The 24771-nt window shown below is 39.2% G+C and overlaps 3 protein-coding genes across 4 annotated transcripts in view; 2 read left to right on the forward strand and 1 right to left on the reverse strand.

Moving 5' to 3' along the window:
- The first annotated feature begins 1030 nt into the window (after positions 1 to 1030).
- LOC121767447 (probable GMP synthase [glutamine-hydrolyzing]) lies at positions 1031 to 2962 on the forward strand. Its single transcript, XM_042163711.1, has 5 exons — positions 1031 to 1476; positions 1952 to 2009; positions 2093 to 2176; positions 2255 to 2396; positions 2485 to 2962. The coding sequence occupies exons 1-5, from the start codon at positions 1104 to 1106 to the stop codon at positions 2761 to 2763; spliced, it is 936 nt and encodes a 311-aa protein (XP_042019645.1). The 5' UTR covers positions 1031 to 1103; the 3' UTR covers positions 2764 to 2962.
- A 1965-nt stretch (positions 2963 to 4927) lies between these two features.
- On the reverse strand, positions 4928 to 8283 carry LOC121768476 (phosphatidylinositol 4-kinase gamma 7-like). 2 transcript variants are annotated; one of them, XM_042165016.1, is made up of 2 exons: positions 8015 to 8283; positions 4928 to 7084 (listed from the first exon to the last, which is right to left on the reverse strand). In XM_042165016.1, the coding sequence occupies exon 2, from the start codon at positions 7080 to 7082 to the stop codon at positions 5202 to 5204; it is 1881 nt and encodes a 626-aa protein (XP_042020950.1). In that variant the 5' UTR covers positions 7083 to 7084; positions 8015 to 8283; the 3' UTR covers positions 4928 to 5201. The 2 variants fall into 2 exon arrangements, with proteins under 2 accessions (XP_042020950.1, XP_042020949.1); XM_042165015.1 differs by having other exon boundaries at positions 4928 to 7428.
- A 249-nt stretch (positions 8284 to 8532) lies between these two features.
- LOC121766686 (glutathione S-transferase T3-like) overlaps positions 8533 to 24771 on the forward strand; it is a 33569-nt gene continuing 17330 nt past the window's right edge. The window contains exons 1-2 of the mRNA XM_042162954.1: positions 8533 to 8594; positions 8902 to 9510. Of these exons, the coding sequence (XP_042018888.1) occupies positions 8533 to 8594; positions 8902 to 9510 (671 nt within the window). The remainder of the gene's footprint in view (positions 8595 to 8901; positions 9511 to 24771) is intronic.

Genomic DNA, 24771 nt, shown 5'->3' on the forward strand with positions numbered 1-24771 from the left:
CTTTTATCTCTACTTTATTCCATCTCTCTTACTTTACTCTCTCCACTTAACACACAAAATAAAGCTACCTAAAATCCCGTGCCGTCCAAGGAAGGGGTCATCTTCCTTGGGACGGAGGGAGTAATAAAAAGTGGGTTGAAAAAGTTGGTGGCATATGTGTCCTATTTTTATATATTAGTTTTATAATAAAATATGAGTGTGAATGAGTTAATGGAATGTAGGCTCCACTACCAAAAATGGTAAAAGTGAAAGGTGACAAATTTTTAGGGACGGATGAAAATAGAAATAGGTGACAAATTTTCAGAAACGGAGATATAGTATATACTAATCCATGATTGATTAGCAATGTATCTAGTCAAATGGAGAGATAGATTAGAAAAAGATGTTATATCTTTGTCTTTGTAGGCAATGTGTTTGCTTCATTTCCCAATCCTAAAATATATGAGTGGGACTTAAGTTTAGCATCGGACCAATTCCAGTTCAATTGAGAGCTGAGACCAACACCTCAACCAAAGAGTTATCATCATCAAAAATATGCACATAAGTATAATACACATCCACCTCTTCATATAATTTAAAGCTTAATTAAGGGTCTAATGATGTTGATAAAGTATGCTAATCCACAGTCCTCACATAATTGCTTGGTTCAATGATTTTGATTAGTATAATAATGTTTCACTTCAGCTGATTTTGATTTTTGGTTTAATTATCTGACTAGTTCATATGCTCTAACATATCATATTACTTGTAATGATCACACCTAAACACAAACTAAGTTCCACTTTGACATTTCTTGTCAACCATTGCAACAGGTGTTTAGTTTAAACTTAATTTGATTTTTTTAATCTCATTTCCAACCTGAGGCAGGTTTTCATAATAGTTTCCAGAACAAGAATCTTTGCTGGTAATGGCTGAAAATCAGGTGTCATTTTCAGCTACTAATTAACAAGCTTTTATTTAGTCTCTTGCTTAAAAATAAAGTAGCAATTTAAGATAAATCTGAGTTAAGAAATCCACATTGCTCCTACCAAACTCTATGACATCTCAATTTATAGCTTAAATTTATCTTGATTAGACACATCAAAGTCCAAGCACTTTTTAGTATGTCTAAGCAGTATGTGAAGAAACATGCCATGGAGAGGAGCAGGAACATTTGCTCCCTGAGGGAGAAGCCGGATAAGCCGATCACTAACTTATTTTCGAGGAAAATATACCCCATCGCCCTGCAAAGGACTTGCTCCGCGCTTTCTTTATCTTCTCTATCTCTGTCTCTGTCTCAGAACTCAACTGATTCCACCTTGACAGACTCTTCCACCCCTATTGATCACAAGATATCATTAGCCCTTCGCCTCATCGCCCCTTCTAAACGGAGAGAGACGACCCCCCTGCCTAAAATAGTGCTGCACCCTACCTCAGATGCTCTTCCTAATCAAGAAGGTGGTCCAAGGAGATGCAACTGGATTACTAGAAACAGTGGTAAGGTTTTGATAATACTATGTCATAAGTCATATCCATTTTCTTCTTTTCTTTCTTGTTTATGACTAGTATAAGTAAAAGCTCATGTTAACATAATCAGTTTGATTAAAATTAACTTTGTAAGGAGCTGATCACTGTCATCGAATTTTACTTTTTACCATATTTGAATTTTACCTTTGGAATCTATTCCATGCATCACTGGCAGAAAAGCTAAATCTTGAGGAGGTGGCAATCATTGGCAAAAATACATATTAATTTGATTTATGTACTAATCTAGTATATAGTGGTTGTGATTCCAAAAAGGCATGATTATCCCAACTCCAAATATTTTTTTTATTTTTTGGACCGGCGCTCTAATAAGTAAGTAGTAGGTAGAACAACATTGTTTATTCCTCAGCATCAATGATTATATTCTTGGTTTTGGATAAGCTGCTTAGATATTTTTTACTAACATAAACCTAATGCTTATGCACAGACAAAGTGTATGTACAGTTCCATGACGAATGTTGGGGAGTTCCAGTTTATGATGACAAGTAATTAAGCTATATATATGTATAATATCTTAGCAAATTTATATTATTGTGTACATATGTTATCTAACATCATGTCAAAACAGTGAGTTGTTTGAGCTTCTTGCAATGTGTGGAATGCTCATGGATTTCAACTGGACTGAAATCCTTAAAAGGAGAGAACTTCTCAGGTTAATTATAACATATGTTGTAATAACTAATTACAGCGTTGTTATGAAATAAAATGTTGATAAATGATGATTATGCAGAGAAGCTTTTGGTGGCTTTGATCCCAACATTGTATGCAAAATGGGAGAAAAGGAGATCATTGAGATAGCTTCCAACAAAGAGCTAACCTTAGCAGAATGCAGAGTGAGGTGTATTGTTGACAATGCAAAATGCATAACCCAGGCAAGTTTTATTTAACAAGGCTTAATTAGACACAATTAACATATGTGATATAAATTGAGAAATAGTACTACATGTTTTTGTGATGTAGGTTGTGAGAGAATGTGGATCTTTGAGCAGCTACATGTGGGAATATGTGAGCTACAAACCTATGAACAATAGATTCAAGTACCCAAAGAGTGTCCCACTGAGGAGCCCCAAGGCAGAGATCATCAGCAAGGACTTGGTGAGGCGAGGGTTCCGCCTTGTGGGACCCGTTATCGTCTACTCGTTCATGCAGGCGGCCGGGATGTCCATCGATCATCTCGTTGATTGCTTCAGGCATGGTGAGTGTGTGAGCCTTGCAGAGAGGCCATGGAGGCATGTCTGATTAATTATTTAGAGGACTAATTAATTATGTGTTTATCTGATTATGTTACTTGTGTTATTGTTTGCAAGTTTATCATGTACAGATGTAGTAAACTTATTCTCCTGAGAATGGGATGGTACCTATCAGTTATTATTATTTGGAATATAATTATTATACATTGAGGATTTATTAAAGAGCAAAGTCCATTTTTTGTCTTAAACATATGATCATTTTACGATTTTAGTCTATAATATTTATTTTTTTATTCTTTAATACCGAACTATATAAATACCTCGCCATTCATGCCATTATGCCGACGTTATTCAATTTTGGAATTAATAATATTAGCTACTGTTACCCTTTATTTAAAAGAAAAAAAAAATCTCTTCTGATGGCCACAACGGATTTGTAGGATTTGTAATAAAAGTAGAATGAGAAAGCAAAAACAATTGGGTCACGATGGGCCGGGTCCAGGGTGCCCAGCTATGATGGGGAGACCCATCACTTTTTGGTTGAATTGGAATCCAAATAAGACAAAAACTTGTTTTTACTTTCAAAGGTCCCGTTAGGTTGAGATTTTTTAGTTAAATTAAGAATTGAGATGCATTTTCAGCCACTCATCCACAACATTTTCAAAATATCAACTGCAAGTAGATTATGTTAACTCGGGGGCATTATCGTCAATAGCCTGCACATCAAATGTCAACAACTTATAGTTGACATTATATGTGTATAGTTGACATGAATTGTATATATACTTGACATTATATTGTGTAGTTGACATGAATTGTACACAGATTACATTATATGTGTGGAGTTGACATGAATTGTATATGTAGTTGACAAAAAAAATTTTAAAAAAATAAGAAAAAATAAAAAAAATATTTATTGAATAAAATGTACCATGAAATTACCATTCTGCCCTTTCATAATTACTTAATCTAAAAATATTTTCCATGTGACAAATTCTAGACTACTCATTTAATAAAAATGAGTGGCTGATAATGCATCTCAATTCTCAATTAGGCGAAAAAATCTCAATTGATCACAACCTAATGTTCAATGTATCAAACTCTATGGTGCATTAATTCTAATTAAAACAGTCAATATTATCAATTAGATTTCTAAATCTCTAACTAAATTCAATACAAATCTATGATAAAAAAAAGGCAAAACGCATCCTTAAGTTCTTATACTTTGATTGTTTATTTCCCTAGGTCCTTATACAATTTTTTCGTTTTAGTAAGTCCTTGTACTTTTATATTCGATATATTCCAATCTTTATTTAACGGAACCGTTAACTTTTTCGTTATAAAGTAACACATCATAGGTTAATTATTTAAATATATTTCACCTAATATCCTAGTTGAAAAATATGAACATAACATAAATATAATAAAAAAAGGATAAAAACAAAAATAAAAAAAAACTAAAGAATTCCAAATCGTTAAAAGAAATTTGTTGTTTGATTATTTGAAGTTGGAATATTAATTTATATTTGGTTCCAATGATATATTTTGGAGCCGACGAAGCCGGCGGAGCCGGTAACGAGGATGGAGAAGCCGTGGGGACGACAGATCTGGGCAGAGGAGCGGACGACGGATCTTTTTTTTATGTTATGTTCATATTTTCCAACTAGGATATTAGATGAAATATATTTAAATAATTAACTTATGATGTGTTATTTTATAACGGAAAAGTTAACGGTTCCATTAAATAATGATTGGAATATATCGAATATAAAAAGTACAAGAACTTACTAAAACGAAAAAATTGTATAAGGACCTAGTGAAATAAAGAATCAAAGTAAAAGGACTTAAAGGATATGTTTTGCCTAAAAAATAAAATTAGAATACATGCACACAACAATAAACTGGAGCAAGGCAAACTTGTACAAGAAATATCCAAACCAAAGCTAATCAACAAAAAACAAGGGGCCACCGCACTGATTAGACCGCCACACCCACACCACGTCTGCAAATAGCAACCATCCAAACAACATTATCGTTTCAATTTTTATCTGCTCCCATTTTAGGTCAATTTTTTCAGCTCAGGTCTCTTGTTCAAGCCCAGCTGTCGATGGAGACCTGCACCTAAATCTACATTCCCTTTCTCCACCCCCAATAATTGACCAAAAACACTTTCCCAATATCTCCCACCAATTTGCATCTACGGAAACAAGATCTACCACAAGCATGATTTAATATTTACAATACATTGCATCAAGTTCAACATTTTATTTATATTCCATGGCCCAAAGAAACAAAAGAAAATTAAAAGCTTACAAAGAAAGAAAAAATGCCGCCAAATCTACTTTGGCCTTTGATTCAAAGAATATTTACACATCACTGTCTATCGCCGCTGCTCCGACCTAAGGTTGACTCAAACGGAGAAAGCATAAAGATATCTAAAGCTACAACAGTAGCTCAACAAGCCTGCAAATTTATCACTCTCATACCTCAAAACTTGCAAGAAGTCCCAAGCCTCTGCCTCTGGCTAGGACTGATGGATTTCCGGTTGGCAAAAGCAGCCCTCAGAAGCTCCTGGAACTTGTCCAGAAACACTCCCCATTCTTCCTCGTTCATATCTGCCAGCTTTATGAAACTCGCGCTTGGAGGGAGCTGCTCATTTGCACTTCGGTGGTGTCCGGATGAGGAACTAGTATGATAACCATTATCAGGCTTCATTCCCGAGAATTTTGGGAACTTCGGGTTTTTCTCGCTTAAGCTGGTGTTTTTCAGAGACATTGACAGCTTCGGGATAGTTTTACTCTTTGTCAAGGGTGGAACGCTAACAAACCCATTCTCCTCTTCTCCTTCACTTTCCACTTCATCAATGCTCTCCTCTAGTTTGGAAAGAGGCATACGGCCATTAACACTTCCAAACCCAAAATGCAAGGGCATTGCTCCCATGAAGTCTTCCGTGGAGAATTTTGGGGTGAAGTCATGGCCACCTTCAAAATCTATGTCAAACTGGAAATCATCAACAAATTCTGCTCCAGATTTTGGAGACGACAGCTCTTCAGCCATAAGCCTTCTCGCCTCAATGCATATAACCTCGAGCGCACTTGGTTCTTCCTCACCACTGCGGAACTCCCTACTCATCATCTCACCAATCTCAGCGAGACAGAGACCTTGTGCAGCAGCTTCCTTCAGGAAAGTTGTACAAAGGTACAAGACACGCAAGCATGCATCTCGAATCATAGGGAGCTCACTTCGTAGCATCTCAGCATCACGAGCATGGTCAAGATTTTCTATGTACTCAAGTTCATCATCAGAGAAAGGAATGGAAGCTTGAGGCCAGTGAATCCACTCAAAATATGGGTCTTCTAAACTCTCAGGTAAGCAAAGGCCATGATCGATGGGGATCAATTCAACTTGACCAAACTGCCCAATGCCATCAAGTTTTCTAACTAAAAGGTTACCGCCGTGCCTGTCTGTGTTAAGAATCCTAATGTCTAAAATCCCAATACGATGCACAGCTGAAACAGGGAAACTTGAAGTTCCATAGTCACTGGCATCAAAATCATGGGGAATGAACTGTTGAAAGGATGCAATCTTGCTAACAATTTTCTTGTTCTGGGGTTTGTTTCCCCCAACACCATCATTGACATTGAAGATTGAGTGAGTAATCTTCACTAATGCCGTAGGCGGAACATTTGCAAAATTATCATAGTCAAGGAGATAAGCAGCAACCTCTCTGAACCCAGTCTCCCCAACCCGGACAGAACGCTTTAAGCCAGGTTGTCCAAGAGCTTTGCCAACAAAGCCCTTTGGGTTATTTGGTGCAAATGGTTCCTCATCCGTGGGCTTAACAATAGCAACACACTCACTTCTGACATTCCTGAAGTAATACGCTCCCCCAAGACCACTATGAACAGGTAGTGGATCAACACCGTTCTTCATTCCCTTAACAATTTCCTTGACTAGATTTTTTGTCTTGGCAAAACAAGATGAGTGTCCCAATATCTCAATTGGCCCACTCTGATCTCTCTGTTGGATGTCCTTACCAGTGGGCGACAAACAGGGAGTTGACGAGCTTCTGTGGAGGAAATTCCTTGTCAACAGGAGAGGGGAATCCTTCCGAATGGCACTCAAATCATTTTTAAGAACCATATCACCAAATGTCAATGAACTCTCCTCAATGGGAAAATTCAGAGCAAGCTGCAACCTCCTCTTCACAGTATGTGCACTGTCACTCCTGTCCAACTCCATACCTAAAACACAACCCGACTCAGTTTGTACAAAAACACGTCTCCTACCCGTGGGTTTGCTTTCCACCATGTTGGTTTGAACGTGCTCCCCGCCACCAAGAGGACTCTTGAAAAATGACACAGCCATATCTGTTCGAACAGGGCTATCAAGGTTAGGAGACATGAAAGGTAGAAATAGACCAAGGGTGGTTCCCCTCACAGCAGGCGACCAAGAGGGGGATAGGTGTGAGATTCCCCTCCCCAACTCTATGTTTTAATGTCAAGCTCAGAAGTTGATTGTGAGTAAGTGGCAAATAGTATAAAATCCAGTAAGGATCATCAACAACGCAAACCAAGATCTAAATTCCCACCCTCCAAAAGAACCAAAAACGTGAATAAAGAAGAAACGCTGGTATCTCAGTGAAAGGAGAGAGATTTACAACGTCATAACATCAAGGAGCCATACATGACACCAGCAAGCCTCAGATAACAATCTGCAGAGGCAAAAGACCAACTAAGGTCATAAAAAGCTAATTAAACAATCCCATAATCTGGAAAGGCAAATAATGAAAGAAGTTGTCTAGCATAAACCCCAAAAGCAGTAAGTAACTAGATCTTAAAAATCAAAGATTTAACTAGCTGACTTACTCAACACGAATCAAGCTCAGTCGCCCAAATTAAAAAACCACATAGATATGATATGATATCGATTAACAGTTTACTCAAATTACCACTAACAAAGAAAAGCATGATTATAGACACTATAAATCATTCCACAGCAAACGAGCTCTGGATAAAACACGAAGCGGCTACCACTAACTCAGCACCAACCACAATAAATGTCGATAGACATTAAAATCAAAAAAGTAGCTGCAAGCACAGCACCCGATAAATTAATCGGATCTGATTAAACGCCCGAATAAACTCCAAACTCTATGCATAAGAAGGCTACAATTGGCAATCCTGCCGACTAAAATTAAGGCGGCTGGAAGAATAATCATTCGCCTATCTAAGAAATTAAACATCTTTAATACAAAATCGTCCAGTTACATGAATGAAAGCTCTATTAATTCAACTCACCAAATATGTAGATCTGAAGAAATCTTCCTTTTCTTCCTCAGCTTCGGTACACAGCTAGAAGAGAGTTGAAAGAAACAAAACTGGAAACATGGACGATTTAACGGTGGAAGAAATTGACAAGCAGACAGACAAAGGGCTAGAGTTTATATGCGAAGAGGAGTCTTCGCCTTCGCACCCAAGCCACCAAAACCCTTCTGCTCTGCTTTCTTGCTTGCTGGTGTGCTCACACGTTCTCTCTCTATATAGCCCTTTCTCGCTCTAGTTCTATTTATGGATGTCTCTTGGTATAGTATATTTATAAATAAAATACTCGATATATTTTTATCATCTACTCTAGTATTTTGTTCTCTCTCCTTTCTTTTTCATATACCGTCATTAATTTCCATTTGTAATTCTTCCCAAAAATTTTCAAATTTCATGTCTACTAGTGGACCTACATTTTACCAACTCATTTATACTCATAAGAGCATCCTCGTCCGCCCAATGCATCGGGCGTGCTATCGTCCGTCACTGTAGACATGCGGATCATGTCTGATGCATCATCCGCGGACGATGCGCCTCTCAACACGCATCGTCTGCGGTATCTTCCGCCCCATTGCGGGTCATGCAGACGATGCAAGACGTTTTTTATTTTTTTAAAAAATTTTATTTCTTCCAAAATCTATATATATTCTACAATTCATCAACACTTCCATTTTCACTCTCCACACTCTATTTTCACTCTTCTCTTCCTCTATTTTCAATTTTGAATCCGGGTGAGTTCCCAAATCCAAATAGTCCCGACGGACTGCCGATGTTCAGCGGTGGTGCATGATGGCCAGGTACAGACCCTGACGACTACCGCCCCTTCGACTCCAACACCCAGTACGATCCGAATTTCAGCACAGATTCGTACGGGCTCTCCGACATGGAGCCGTCCCCCACCCGCGGTCGCGCCTCCGCCGCTGCTGCCTCAACCTCTGCCCCCAAGGAGAAGAAGAAGAGGAACAGACACAGAGCCTACGAGTTGCCCCATGGAGGACGAACTACATCCTCGAAGAAAGCGTTCTTTTGACAAAGTGTTGGGTTGATATTTCAGAAGATCCGGTGTTTGCCAACAACCAAAGGCAAATCACGTACTGGGAGCGCATCGATGTTCGCTACAACGAAGTCAAGCCGGCGGCCTCGTACAAGCGCCACAGGGAGCAGCTGCGCAAGCATTGTGATCAAATCAAGAACCAGGTCAATTTATTCTCGGTGGAGTATACGAAGTGCTTGAGGGAGCAGGGTAGCGGCAAGAATTTGAACGATATGTGCGATAAAGCGCTCACGTCGTACATTTCACTGTACGACGAGTTCAAGCACTACTCCTCCTGGCTCATCGTGAAGGAGAAGCAGAAGTTCCAAGGAAGGATTATGCACATTTCGTCTGCGAGGAAGAGGACGAAGAACACAGCTACCGGTGATTATACGAGCAACTACAACGGTGCAATTCCGATGGACCTCAACCAACCGATGTACGAGGATGAGAGCTCCGGCACACCGGTGTCCTCCCGGCGTCCCATTGGTAACAAGGCTGCCAAGAACAAGGGCAAGGCGAAGGCGACGACCTCACAGAACCCGGCCACGACCCCCGGCTCCAGCCCCGCCTTCGGCTGCGGCACATGCATACGGGGAATTGGTGAGGGCCGCCAACTAGATGACGTTGTTGGACACGCACAATGCCCTCAGGCAGACAGACGACTCGACCGAAGCCGAATACCTCAAGCAGATGATCGAGAATCTCTTGCACCAGTTGGGAATGCTTTTGACTAGCCTCTTTATCTGTAGTGCACTTGTTTTTTATTTCCACTTTTGTAAGTTTTTTTCAATTAAGTAAGTAAATGTAGGATTTGCCTTTAAATTGTGGTGCTTTTTATTTATTTTGGTTGACATATTTGCAAATATAAAAATTAAATACAAAATAGAAGTATAAAAACTATATGGCGGACTATAAGGCATCCTACTGCGTGTGGAAGGGTATGAGGATAAAATGCTGATGTGGCGGAGGATAGGGTGCCCTATAGGGCGGGCTATAGGGCGCCCCATTGCTGATGCTCTAATGGACCTACATTTTATAAACTCATTTACACTCATATTTTATGGGGAGTGTTATATTACTAACTAAATACTTAATTGCTAACTACAATTAAATAATAGATATTCAAATCAAGGGTCTAGATCATCACCCCCGGAATATCAATACGATCAACAAAAAACATCAATAAGGGCATTAAGGTCAATTTACAACAAATTAATTGTAGTTTGTAACTAACTTTTGAAAAATATTCCATAACTTTAAAACGCATATAATTTTCTCTATTTAATATATCAAATTAAAGATAATTTCATAAGGATTCTAACGAGATCTCACTTGCGTATGTTCCGATGTCAAAATTTGAAAAAAAAATTGGGAATTTTTATAAATTTCGTTAACAGTTTTATATCAATACACGTCACATAATATGTCAATACAATGCTTGTACAATGTCAATATGAAATTGTATTGACATTGTCATGTCTTTGTGTTGATATATTTCATACACTGTATTGACATTGTGTTTCTAAACCCTAAATTTGATAGTTGCTATTTATCTTTTTAATATTAAAAATTAAAAAATGAAATTACACATGACCATTGTAGACCACAAGATTTCTAAAATCCTATGGTCTTAAATTAGTTGTAGTTAACAATTAAATAATAAGTTAATAATTAATCACTCTCCTATATTTTATTGTATAAAACTACTACAGAATATATCAGAATCACTAATTTTTTCACTCAATTTCTATTACAATTTATTTCTTAAATCGATCGGGGAATACATTTCTTAAAACGATTGTGGGGTCAAATGGCGACAAAAGTATAAATATTTGCCTAGGATAATTGATAGTGTAGCTAGCATAGTACATTGATGATTACTTAATATACATTTATTTATTTTATTTTAATATATTAAAATTATTACGTATTTGTTTATTTTTTTATAAGTTCAAATTCTGAAAAATATTAACAACCTGAGATTTGATTTTTGTACTTGTAGTTTATAAAATTTAAAATTATCAATAACACATTATTTTTATTATTTGATATGGTACTCTGTACTAAGTAACACACATTTCCATTCTAATTCTCTAACTTTACCAATTTTATACTACTATTAAAATTCATGTCATTTCAATTTTTTGAAAAAAACTGAGCAACTACTATTATATAAACGCTCTTCTTTCCCAGTATTGTTTAAAAACATGGAAAGTATTATATAAACGCTCTTCTTTCCATTCTAAAAATAGTAGTGCCAGCCCATAAACAATACTTCATCCGTCCCATAATATATGTCACACTTTCATTTTTAGTTTGTCATGTCACATTTCATTTATTGGAAAAAGTTCTCTCTCACATTAATATAAATATACTATTTTCTCTCGTATACTTATTACACAAAACAATATCTTCTAAAATCTCGTGCCATTACCCAAGTATGTCATCTTTTATGGGACAGGGGAATTACTACTAGTAGTTTCATATTTCCGTTTTTCTTCTTCCCATCAAATTAGTTTTATGCTATTAAAAATGGAAAATTTCTCTTAATTTAGTACTACTTATCTTCATTTCTCATACTCTTTCATTACCTTTTTTTTTTCTTTCAATCTCTTATTTTATCCACATTATTTAATTTTTTTCTCATGATTTACTACGTTTGTGTTAAACTCATGTCCTCCATCAATAAGACTGTTTTTGATGGAAGGAAAGAATACTTATACTACTTACATAAATTGATTTATTTTATTTATAAAATCAATCATACACATAATCAAAATACAAATGTAGTTATCCTTTTAAGTTTTAAGAATGCAATTTAATAGTTTAATAATTCTACTGCAATATTTTATTTATCAGATTTTTTTGTCTACTATCAAACATTTTTACGAAAACTGTGCGACGCTATATTGTTACTATCAATCTATCATCATAGTCTCCAATTGGGAGGTGTCTACGGAACGATCTCAACCGTTGATGGGATTGCCACGTGGAGATAACTCATTGGCAAGTGACACTGTGACGTGTCCTAGTCAGCGAATCAAGGGACTCTTCACTGTTTTGCAATTTCTTGCACATAGACATAATTCTAGTAAATTGACTGAATATCGTGTTGTTTTTTGAGAAAATGAGAAAAGAGAGAGATTAATTATCTTAAATCTCACCCTAAAAGAAATTATCGTAGACAACACTTTAAAAAATCATACTCCTAAGGAGTAGTATTTTTTATAAATAATTCAATTACATGTATGTGTTTCTAAAACAACGCCACTTTACTAATAAAACATTCAGTGATCGCTAAGATAAAATTTTCAAAAAATAGACAGATAGAATTATACTTTTGCATTTATGAAAAAAATTTTGATGGATGAAATCATATTTCTATGTATAGCAACTAGCAAGTGGGTTAAAAAAAATTACATTATAGGAGTACATAAAAAATCAATTGCCAAACGGTTGTCCGAGCTTGGCTCTCCCCCTGAAGCATAATTTTATCACTTATTAGACAAGTTATAGTAATTCTTATGAAATAATGTTTTTAGAACTTTTTTATGATATTATTGGACAAGTTATAGTAATTCTTATTTCAAAATACTTACATGTTATTATACTACTATTAAATAATTAATGAATGTGACTGATAGCTAATAGATATCGTGCATATATATAATGTAAGTAAGGTTATAATTTTTCGAGATATTATGTAAATTAATGATGATGTAATGGTTATATATAGAGAATTCTTTGTAATACCATCAAGTTGTTACATAACAAACAAACAAATTATGACACTAAAGACAAGTTCAGTTCATTTGTTTTCGCGATGAGAAACTGTTATCATAAACCCTACATTATTAGTAGACAAGTCATGTGCTGCAAATTTAGTCTATAAAACGTAGTAGTATTATTTAAATTCCATCACTAACTATCTATATAATTATTTATTTGTGGGATTTTATATAAAGTCTAGGGTTTACAAAGTTGGGATATAATCCAACATTAGCAATTTTACGTGAGAAAACATAGTATAGTAATTTAAATCAATTTTTTATAATTTAATTTTTATGATATGTAATTTTATGATTTATAGGGTTTAGATCATAAATAATTAGGTCCAGTTAAGCTATAATAAAACAAATCTAGAATCAAGTGATTTGACCCTATCATTAGCTCAATTTTATTTTGTTGTAACTTGTAATCATATAACATGGTGGGAGGTTTTGAAACGATGGGTGTAGGGACACTTTGAATTTTGTCAAGAAAGTGAAGAGTGTTGCTATAACACTGGTCAAGTCATCCTTGATGTAATTACAGTAACTGTCAATTAAAAAGTGATTAAGAAGCATTAAAATATCTGTCTATGTGCACCAATATGATACTCCTAATAATTGCATGTATAAATATCAGACACTCTCAATGTCTGATGTATGACAACACTTTTACTATACTATTTTCTTAGCGGCCTTGTGTATATATATTTTTGCAGAGAGAACTATAGAATATAATTTGACATACTACTTCTTCCGTCTCATAATAAGAATCACACTTTATTTTTACGATAAATGATAAGTAAGTCTCACATTCCACTAACTCACTTAACTCACATTTAATTATAAAACCAATGTAAAAAAGTGAGTCGCATATTCCACTAACTTTTTCAAACAACTATTCTTTACATTTCTTAAAACTCGTGTCCACGATAAAAGTGATCATACACCACATTTCCTACTCCATTCCTAATCCACTTCTCACAACTTAATAAAATAATCGTATAACATATAAATGATGGTGGGATTATTTTATTAACTTGTGAGTGTGGATTAAGAATGGAGTAGGAAAGGTGGTGTAGGAGATCCGCTCCGGTTTGTGGGACGGAGGGAGTATTATTTTATGGGTGGTAATAAAAGTACATAAATGAACCTTACATTTTAATTGTAGTCAATCTAAATGATACATTTTATACACAAAAACGGTTAATCTAAAATAAGATTAACTAGATTATGTCATTGTATTTGAGTTTAGAGTATATATAGAAGTTTACATTATTTTCATTCACTTATTTAGTCAAAACTTGTACATGGTACATGTAATTGCAATGTAGTTTGTGATTTTAAGATATTACTATAATAGTACAAAATTTATTAGTCAGACTTTGTTCCAGATATTTTTTAACTACTAGTAGTATTTGTAATGGTAAGTTGGCTATAATCCCTTATCTAATTTTCTCTATTTTTATAACCCGAAAACCATATACTCCACTATTTGCATTCATGCTTAGATTTCTTAGTAACAATTTCTAGATCACTACAAATAACATTTCCAACATAGAATTATAATGTTATGTGACATTTACTTATTTGTCTTCTATCCGTTCACCAATATATTTGATGGCTAATTAATCAAGTATGACGTGTAACTGAGTCTATCGGTTGGTGGGAGACTTATCTTCTTTTATAAATTCAAACTTTAAAAGCCAGTAATGTATTTTAAATGCTAATGTACTCAATTACTACAGCATTTATTTGCTATGCACCAAATATTGTCCTCATCTTTAGTTAGGCGTGGTGTTACTTTTATTAATCATCGTTGTAAATGTGATGTACAATTCCACCCAAAACCCTACAAAGATCTATGAGGACATGGGTGATTTAGTCATTTAACGTCTCTGGTCAACACTATGATTGGATATACTTTCTTAACCATACAATAAACAACAAGTTTCCATACTTTAGTTTCCATTTAATTAATTTACTGTCACTAATTAAATAGCTGAACTAAAACAATAAAAAGTGTATCATGTGCACTGGCAGAAGTGGGAATTTCATAATTTATGAGATTACTTTAGGGAACATGATCTGATGCAAGTGATTGAAAAAGTAAAATATATGTCTCCAGTATATTCATTAATTTTACATGACTGATATGTAATGAAATATATTTAAGAATGAAAATCATTTTCAACCATTTGACTACAATAATCCATGCCATGAATGTACACCATTTTTGGATGTGGCGAAAATATTGCTACATTTATTCATTCATTTATGGTTAAATGATTTTCATGTGTGTTCGTTGATTTTATAATGTGCTTTTTTTTTCATTCTCATTTTTTTTAGAAAAAAAAATCATTCTAATTTGATCCTTATTACACTCACAAATTTCAATTTTCATTAAATATAAGGTAGTTGTATTCGCAACAGATATCAATTGTACTGAAAAAATACTACTCCATTTCAGTTAGGAAGATACTAAAATTGTGCTGAAATAAATACTACTCCATTCCAAAAAGGAAGATGCATCTGGTGTAAATTATAATCATCTGATAGATTACATATAGTTCTTAATTTTTACTAAAAGAAATTATTTGAACCTAGGTTTCCTAAATCAACTATATGTATATGAAGGAATAAACAAAATTACAGTGACGAGACAAGTACATTACGTTGATAATTGACATTAATATAAGATGTGCTAGTACTACTATTATTTATGAATAATTTAGTCCTAGTCTCATAGTAGTAAAATTCTGATTTTAATGACACGAATGAAAAAAATAAAAATCATCTCGACCGCAGAATAACTGAAGTAAGTAATTGCAAAAAATAATTCTTTATCATGAGATTGATTTTTTCTCAGGTGTTAAACTCAGCATGCTTAATTGCTAGACACTTTCAAATAAAAAATCAAAGTCTACAATGACTAATTCATTCTGCGCACATGGTAATCGCCAATCGGCAAGGACGTGAAAATCAAAGGGTAAACTATTTCGGATTATGACAATTAACCGTGTAGATTAATTTAATTTCCTTGCAGTCGAATTCATTGACTAATTCAATTCTTTTTTTATTTCTTAAAAACTCGCCGTTTAAATTAATAGAGAATTGACCACGACGATCTCGAATAGTACAAATACTAACTAAGAGCATCAGCAATGGCGGACGTCCACGCGGAATTCCCACCGGCGTGCGGGAATTCCGTGGCGGACGTCCGCCATTATGCGTCCCTTCCACGGATACGGAATTCTGCGAAGGAATTCACAGTTCCGAGGCGTTCCGCGGAATTCCGCGGGAAATTCCGTGCGAACGTCCGCCATTGCGTTGACGCCCGCGGAATTCCGCGCGAAATTCCCGTTTAATGCATTAAATGTTTTTTTTTCGGTTCCTATATATACATCCCGTTGAACTTTATTTCATTCGCACCACTTGTATTAACAAGTTTCTCTCTCTCTAAATTTCTTTTATATATCCGTAATGGCCGGTAGTGGTAGTGGTAGTGGTAGTGGTGGTGGTGGGCATTATGAACACATGATGCGGATGATACACGCACGTGTGCGGGAGGCCGCGGAGAGGGAGGAACAAGCGGCCTCTGCGCCGGCGGTGCCTCGACCCATCCATCGTCGCACTATAGTGCCCCAAGATCACCTCGCTGCCCACAGGCGGTTGTACCAGGATTACTTTTCGCCGGAGCCACGGTTTGGGGAGAACCTATTCCGACGACAGTTTAGGATGCGTCGATACGGGTATTTTAGGGTGCAGGGGGATGCGGCTGGTAAACTCGGCCACACGCCGATTCAGAAGTGCACTGCCGCAATTAGGCAGTTGGCATACGGAGGTTCGGCCGACATATTCGACGAGTACCTCCACATCGGCGTGACGACTGCGCGGGACTGCCTGAAGTATTTTTGTCAGGGTGTTAGAGAGATATTCGGGGATAGGTATCTTCGGAACCCTACCCCCGAAGATTGCCAGACTCTGCTGGATATGCACGGGAATCAGCACGGGTTTCCGGGGATGTTAGGCAGCATATATTGTATGCACTGGGAATGGAAGAACTGCCCCGCTGCCTGGAAAGGGATGTACACTACTGGTTTCAAGGCCAAGAATCCCACGATGATCCTTGAAGCGGTAGCTAACTACCGGCTGTGGATTTGGCATGCCTATTTTGGAGTAGCCGGGTCGAACAATGACATCAACGTCCTCCAGTCGTCGCCCCTTTTCAACGACCAGTGCATGGGTGTTGGTTCGGCCGTCAAATTCGTCACCAACGGAAACCAGCACAACATGGGTTATTATTTGGCGGATGGGATATACCCTATGTGGCCCGTCTTTGTGAAGACGATCAGGTGCCCAGCAGATGAAAAGAAGATATATTTTGCGGGTTGCCAGGAGGCAGCGCGCAAGGATGTGGAGCGGGCATTCGGGGTGCTACAGGCTCGATGGGCGGCAGTGAAGGGTCCCGCACGGCTGTGGTATGTTGTCAGCATCGCCGGCATCATGTACGCATATATTATCATGCACAACATGATTGTCGAAAATGAAGGTCCAGCACTGATTGATTGGACCACGATGACGCGGATGCTGCGGGTCCAAGCCACGGCGTGGCCACTGGCAATGTCCGCATGGGGATACCCCACGACGATGTCGATCGAGTCCGCGCATTCGCCGACATGCGCAAAAAACAAGCCCATGTTTGACTCCAGAACGATATTATTGAAGAAGTATGGCAGCGGATGGGTCGTCGTTGATGTGGGGGTGGGCATTATTGAAATGTATTTTTAAATTTGGTGAAATGTACTGTTTTTATTATTAATGGGATATTTTTCCCTATTTGTGTCGACTATTTAATTCCGTAAATTTCTTACTTCCGGAAATTGTTTAATTTGTGAATTTGTGAATTTTGTGGGAATTCCTTCGGGAATTCCGCGGGGAATTCCGCCACTGTGTAGTGGGAATTCTGTATGACGTGGCAATGCAGTGAGAAGTCCGTATGACGTAGCAGAAGGTGTTTTTAGGAATTCCGCGGGGAATTCCGCACTACTGGTGTGCTCTAACAACATTACATATAAGGGTGAGCAAAAAACCGGAAACCGAATATCCGAACCGAACCAAACCGAAATTTTGAAATTCGGTTCGGTTTTTTCGATTTTTCGGTTCGGTTCGGTTTTAAAAATAAAAAAATATCAGTTTTTCGGTTCGGTTCGGGCGAAGAAAAAAAACCGAAAAACCGAATTATATATATTCTATTAATTTAATATATTATATTATATATAATATATATATTCTACTATATAATATATATTATATGTATTATTAATTTTATATTATATATAAATATTCTATTAGTATATATAAAATAAAATAAAATACACATATATAAATATATATTATATTATATTTAATTTTTTCAAGTTTTTCGGTTTTTTTTCGGGTTTTTCGGTTTTGTTCGGGTTTTTCGGTTTTTTAAGTTCGGTTTTCGGTTTTTTCGGTTTCGGTTCAGTTTAGATTTTGAACTAAATTCGGTTTTTCGGTTTTGGCAAAAAACCGAATCGAAACCCGAATGCACACCCCTAATTACATATCGAATTCCAAGGCATTGCGTTTCTTCAACGGTTTGCAGATAAAAAGAGTCTCTAAACTTGGATATTATGAATCGATTTTTTTTGTTCAACTCCAGCGACTTGTGACCAAAGATAAAATTTGCTCTTGACCATTTACTTTCGTGTAGTTTCTAACTTATGCGCAGCATATGTGGATTTTTGAAATGTAATTAATTATTACTATTCATTTAATTTTTATCAAAGTTTTAGTATGTTATAATTTACTTACAATTGATCATTATGTTTATAAGAAAATATTGATTGGGACAAAAAAAGAAAATACATTTATTAATAATAAAAATGATATATACAAAACTTGATTGAGTAATAGTATAAAACATTACGAGTTCAATAATCTGTTGGAATAAAAAGTCCTAAAAACCCATAGCCATAGGTAAAGTTTATCCTGACTTTTTTTCAGTTAGATACTGATGGTTGGGCGAATTTTTGATGGTGATGAATGCAGGAAAATGCAGATCACGACACAGAGATTTATGTGGTTCGATTTACTGAGGTAAATCTACGTCCACGGGAAGAAAAGAGGGCAGAGTTGTATTGCTTGATCTGTTTTCTACAGCTTACAATACAGACTTGCTATTTGATCTTTTATCTCCAGAGAACTCTACTTCTCTATCTGATCTAAGTTCTATTTATACATTGAACTAAGATCGTGGCTTGCATCACCACTGACTAGGTCGTGGCTTACATCATCATCTAATTAGGTCGTGGCTTACATCATCACTAATTAGATCGTGGATGTCGTGGAGGTCATGAGATCTTGCATGGGTCCACCACTAAATAGATCGTGCAGTGGAGGTCGTGGAGGTTCTGCATGAGTCCACCATCTCCCAGTTCGGTCGAATACTGAGACCGAACTGCTGAACTATTGCCGAGCAGCTTTTGCCGATCTGAGAGTAGAGCTTGATTGGTCGGCTTTTACCGAGCTGTAGGCTGGGGCCGAACTCTTTGGTAATGCCGAACTGATTGGTTGGCTTTTACCGAGCTGTAGGCTGGGGCCGAACTCTTTGGTAATGCCGAACTGATACTCTTCCTTGGGCTTTGGGCTGATGGGCCGTCACTGCTATTGGGCTTGTTTAGTCCGTACCCCATCACTACCCCCCCCGAAAAGCGAAGTGAATCACTTCGGCGAAGCGAGTCACTTCGGCATTTTGATAAAGGTACGGGGGAGGCTGACGTCAGGGGACGTGCCTTGCGCGTGACTGCATTAAATGCGACAGTAAAATCCGGCCGTTGAATCCTGAAAAGGTGGGATTCGAAACGGTGCGATGATTTTGAAATTTTCTCCGAATCTGATAAATATGTCCCTTCCTCATCATTTGAATACTTTTGCTATAGCTTCTTCTGCACTCTATCTCCTTCGCGTAAAAATTTTCTTCCGCTTTCAAGAATTTTTTCAGAATTTCTTCAGACTTTCGAAGAGTAAGAACTATGTCTTCTTCTTCTTCTTCTTCTTCTGAGTCAGGTAGCGGTAGGAAAAGGGGGGTAAGGGGTCTTCTAGCCGGAAAGAATCTGGGGAGAAGACCGTAGAGTACTTTCACAGCGTCTTGAGTAAGGATACTGTGATATCCATATACGAAAAATATCTTCTTCCCAGGGGGAAGGCGGTGGTTCCCGACGACGATCATAGGGCTAACGAGCCGCCGGAGGGTTATGCCACCGTTTACGAAGCCTGCTTAGAATGCGGGCTTCGTTTCCCTCTTCCCCCACCTTTTGTAGAGCTTCTTGATTTCTTTCAACTCCCTTTAGGTCAGGTGACTCATATTCTTGGAGGCACTTATCGGCCTTTGCTGCCGAACTGCGTAGGCTAGATAAGGATCTGTCTCTGAGGGCAATCCTTAATTTTTTCCAGTTTAAGAGGAAGGGATCTTGGTTTTACTTGATCCCTTTACAGCCTTTTAGGGCCTTCTGCAAAACCAAATGGCCGAAATGACAAAATCGCTTCTTTTTTTATAATAGGACTTCGGCTTCGGACTTTTCCTGGAGAGGGCCGAAGTCCGTTATTCCTCATCCTCGGGTAGAACCGTTGGACGAGCTCGAGGCCGAGCTCAATAAGATTCCTATGATTAGGAAGCAGTACCTGGAGTCTGAGCTCGTCAAGGGCGACTTCGTGTTCGACTCCTCGTCTTCGGACGAAGAGACTGAGGGTGAGGAATTCTTTTTTATGCATTACTGCCTTGACGACGAAAACTAACCTTGTTTTCTTGCTTTTTGGCAGTGTACATGCTGAATAAGATTAGCCGCAAATCCTCCGAGCTTAAGGAGCCGGAGAGGCCGAAAACCACCAGCTCGGCGTCTGATGCCGAGAAGAATCCGAAGAGGCAGAAGACCTCTTCGGATCCAAAGAAGCCGGAGTCGACTTCGGCAAGTAGGAAGGGGAAGACCCAGAAGCCCCCGAGAGCGCCAGAGAAAGACGTGATCTTGGCGCCTCCTTCGGAGCATATCTGTGAGCCATTTTTATGGCCCACGGACTTCGCCGAGGTGAATTGTCTTCTCGATTTTCTGGCCTTGCTTTTTTCCTGTATTTTTTGTGGTGGCCCCTGTTGACTCTTTCCTTTTTCCATTTTCAGAGGAACGATATGCTCTCCAAGCTCGTCGCCGTCGAACTCTCCAAAGCGTCCAACGACTATGCTGAGATGCAGAGGAAGTTGGCGGCTGCTTGTCACCGGGCCGAGCAGGCTGAGGCAAACTTTGAGAAGCCAGAGCTGCTAGGATTTCGGCCCAGGATGAAGCTCAGTTTGCCAAAAACCAGCTCGTCATCCAGCGAGAGCAGACGAAACGGAGGGATGCTGCCGCCGTGGTTGCCCAAGGGGAGGTTCTCCGTGCTTTCGCGGAGAAACTCTTTCTGAGCAACCAATTTTCAGCCTTTGTCGGTGATCTGCTGAAACTGATGACCGATAAAGCCGAGCAGGGTCCCGAAGTCATCCTGCCGCTGTACGGCCGAGAGATAGCAGCTCGGCTTCAGAGTCTGCCGGTGCTTGAGGAGCTTGCTTCGTCCTCGGTCCTGCTTTCTGCAGACCAAGTTCGTAGTTGCCGAGCTGACCGCGATGAGAACATGGAGGCTATCTTTGCCTCCATAGGGTCAGTTTCACCCGCTCCAATTTTCCATGGAGAGGGTGAGACCGAGCAGCATGAGCGGCAGACCGGCGATGAGCAGGCCGAGCAGGAGGCGCAGCAGATCGGCTACGGTGGCGCCGAGCAGGCTGGGGAGAGCAGGGAGGCCGAGGCTGAAGCTGAAGCAGACAAGGAGAAGGAAGCTGAACCTCACCGAGAAGGCGGAGACGAAGCTGGCGGAGTATGATTTCGTCTCCCTTCTCTTAGTTTAGTTTCTTCCTTCTTGTAAAATGGCCTTGAAGCCCTTGTGTAGAAAAATTTTTTTCTTATGAATGAAAAAATTCTTCTTTCTGCTCTTGTGTCTTCGTATAGCCTTTCGTACTCTCTTTTACTCCTGTTGTGGTTTACTACCTGCTCAGTAATCTGAAATGCCGAACTGACATAGCTGCTTTATATTCTGAACTCTTAAGGAGCTGGAGGTACTTCACTGGAAGCGGCTGTACTCTTCGGCTTTAGACGAAGCTGAGAAAAGAGCCATAGCTGACCAGGTGAAGAATGACGAACTCTTGGCTCGTTCAGTGAAGCTGGAGGCCGACAATAAGGACTTAGAGTCCGAAAAGAAAGATCTGGAGGCCGAGCTGAATACCGCCGTCGCTGAGAGGACTGCGTATGAGGATTTTATCTGCAGGCGCGGGGGAATGACCATCTCTGAAGTTCAGGAACGAGTTGACGAACTGTGGGAGGAATATCATGTACTCCGGAGGAACAATGCGCTGGAGAGCTCGGCTTGCCAACAAGTCGTGAAATCATTGCGGCGCTGGGCTTCTCGGTACGACATCATTCTTTCCCGGCGTCCCTCAATCGAGAGATTCCTTAGGCATTTCCCGTCAACAGATGGTCACACTCCAGCTCAAACCCTTGATTCACTTGCTCAAAACCTTACTCCAAGTCAGCAACGAACTCAGGAACAGCCAGAAACGTCAAGACGAGAACGGACTGAAGTTCGTAGAGGAGCTGTGATTATGAGTGAGCAAGATCAACAAATGCTTCGTGAAGAGACTCTTCGCCGCCGAGGTGCTAGAGCTTCTCGGGCTCAGGGAAGAGGCGGTAGGTCGATTAGAGCATCTCGTCGACCTGCTTATTCTTCAGCTGCCGAGAACGCCCGAACTCGGCTTCACGAGGATTTTGTGAATAGATGGCTCAACTTTAGCAACCAGGGACAGTAGAATAGTCCTTTATAATAGCGTAACGCCTTCTCGTAGGGCAGCGGAGTTGTATGCCGAACAAGTTTTAATAAATGAAATCTTCATTTCGCTTCTATCACTGCGTATTTACAGCTCAGCGAAAAAATTTCATCGTGCTCGTCCTCGGTCTTATGAAGTAAACTTCTTTGACCGGACTCGTCTTCGGTCTTATGAAGTAAGCTTCTTTGACCGGACTCGTCTTTGGTCTTGTGAAGTAAACTTCTTTGACCGGACTTGGTCCTCGGTCTTATGAAATAAAACTTCTTTGACCGGACTCGTCTTTGGTCTTATGAAGTAAATTTCTTTGACCGGACTAAGCTTGTGTCCTAATTTGGCGAGTTTTATCGCTCGGATCGGACTTTCCCTTGTCCTAATTTGGGGATCGGACTTTCCCTTGTCCTAATTCGGCGAGTTTTATCGCGTGGATCGGACTTTCCCTTGTCCTAGTTCGGCGAGTTTTATCGCGTGGATCGGACTTTCCCTTTGTTGCAGTTCGTTTCAGACGAACTGCTTGTTTCTTAAGCCGAATTGTGGTCTTGTATCCTCCTTAGAAGCTTGGACTCACAATCGTTGGCTTATTGTTGCAGTTCGTTTCAGACGAACTGCTTGTTTTTTAAGCTGAATTGTGGTCTTGTATCCTCCTTAGAAGCTTGGACTCACAATCGTTGGCTTATATATGTTCTAAAAAGGGGATCAGCCTTCGAAGAACAAGATACCTCAGTAACATTTGTAAGAGACGACACGCACACAGACAGACAAAACGCACAGACAAACAAAACGCATATAGACAAACAAAACGCAAGTAAAAAACAAAGAAAGCACATACCCCTAGGACCGAACTAGACACAAGACTGACTGACCGGACTGTCTCTTACAAATGGAACTTCATGAGGTTGGAAATGTACCATGTTCGGGGTGCTTGTTCTCCTGACATGTGAGTCAATTTGCAAGACCCTTTGCCGAGGACTTCTGACACCCGATATGGACCTTCCCACGTGGGTTCGAGTTTGCCCAGCTTTTCTGCTCGGCTTACTTCGTTGTTTCTCAAGACGAGATCTCCCACTTGAAATTGCAGCTTTTTCACCCTTTGGTTATAATACCGGGCTACTTGCTCCTTGTACTTGGCTGCTTTTATGCAGGCCAATTCTCTTCTTTCTTCGGCCAGATCTAGTTCGGCTCTCAGTCCGTCATCATTCGTTTCTGAGGAGAAATTTAGAGTTCGGGGACTGGGTACGCCGATCTCAACCGGAATCACGGCTTCAGTGCCGTACACCATCGAGTTCGGCTCCGGTGTGACTTCGGTCATTTCGCCTGCCTCTGACTCCGGCTGCTGTGATTGCTATGCTTGATGGTGCCGATCTGATTGCTCGGCACTTTTAAGCGCAATCTGCAAACACTCTTGCTCTTTTTTGATCACCTCGGATGACCGCTATCCCTCCTTTAGTGGGGAAGGAGTTCGGCGAGGAAGCCTCTGATCGCCAAAAGGAGTTCGGCGAGGATGTCCCTGATCGCCAAAAGGAGTTCGGCGAGGATGTCCCTGATCGCCAAAAGGAGTTCGGCGAGGATGTCCCTGATCGCTATGATTGGGCTTCCTCCTGTCTCCTCGGGATGAGCTGTCTAAAGACCGTTTGCGACGGTCTGCCTCATCGGCACGGGAGAACTGGTCCGCAATGTCCCACATCTCTTGAGCTGTTTGCGGACTGCATTCCACGAGCTTTCTGTAGAGAGCTCCGGGTAGGATTCCATTTTGGAATGCCGAAATGACAAGTAGATCATTGAGATTATCTACTTGTAGGCATTCCTTGTGGAATCTCGTCATAAAGTCGCTGATCTTTTCGTCGCGACCTTGACGTATAGAAAGCAGCTGAGCCGAAGTGATTCGGGCTTCCGCTTTCTAAAAGAACCTCCTGTGGAAAGCATCCATTAGATCTCGGTAAGATCTAATGCTGCCTTGGGGGAGGCTATCGAACCACCTTCTTGCGTTCCCGATAAGCAGCTCGGGAAA

Source organism: Salvia splendens, chromosome 15 (genome assembly GCF_004379255.2).
Source record: "Salvia splendens isolate huo1 chromosome 15, SspV2, whole genome shotgun sequence".
In the NCBI taxonomy this organism is placed as follows: Eukaryota; Viridiplantae; Streptophyta; class Magnoliopsida; order Lamiales; family Lamiaceae; genus Salvia; species Salvia splendens.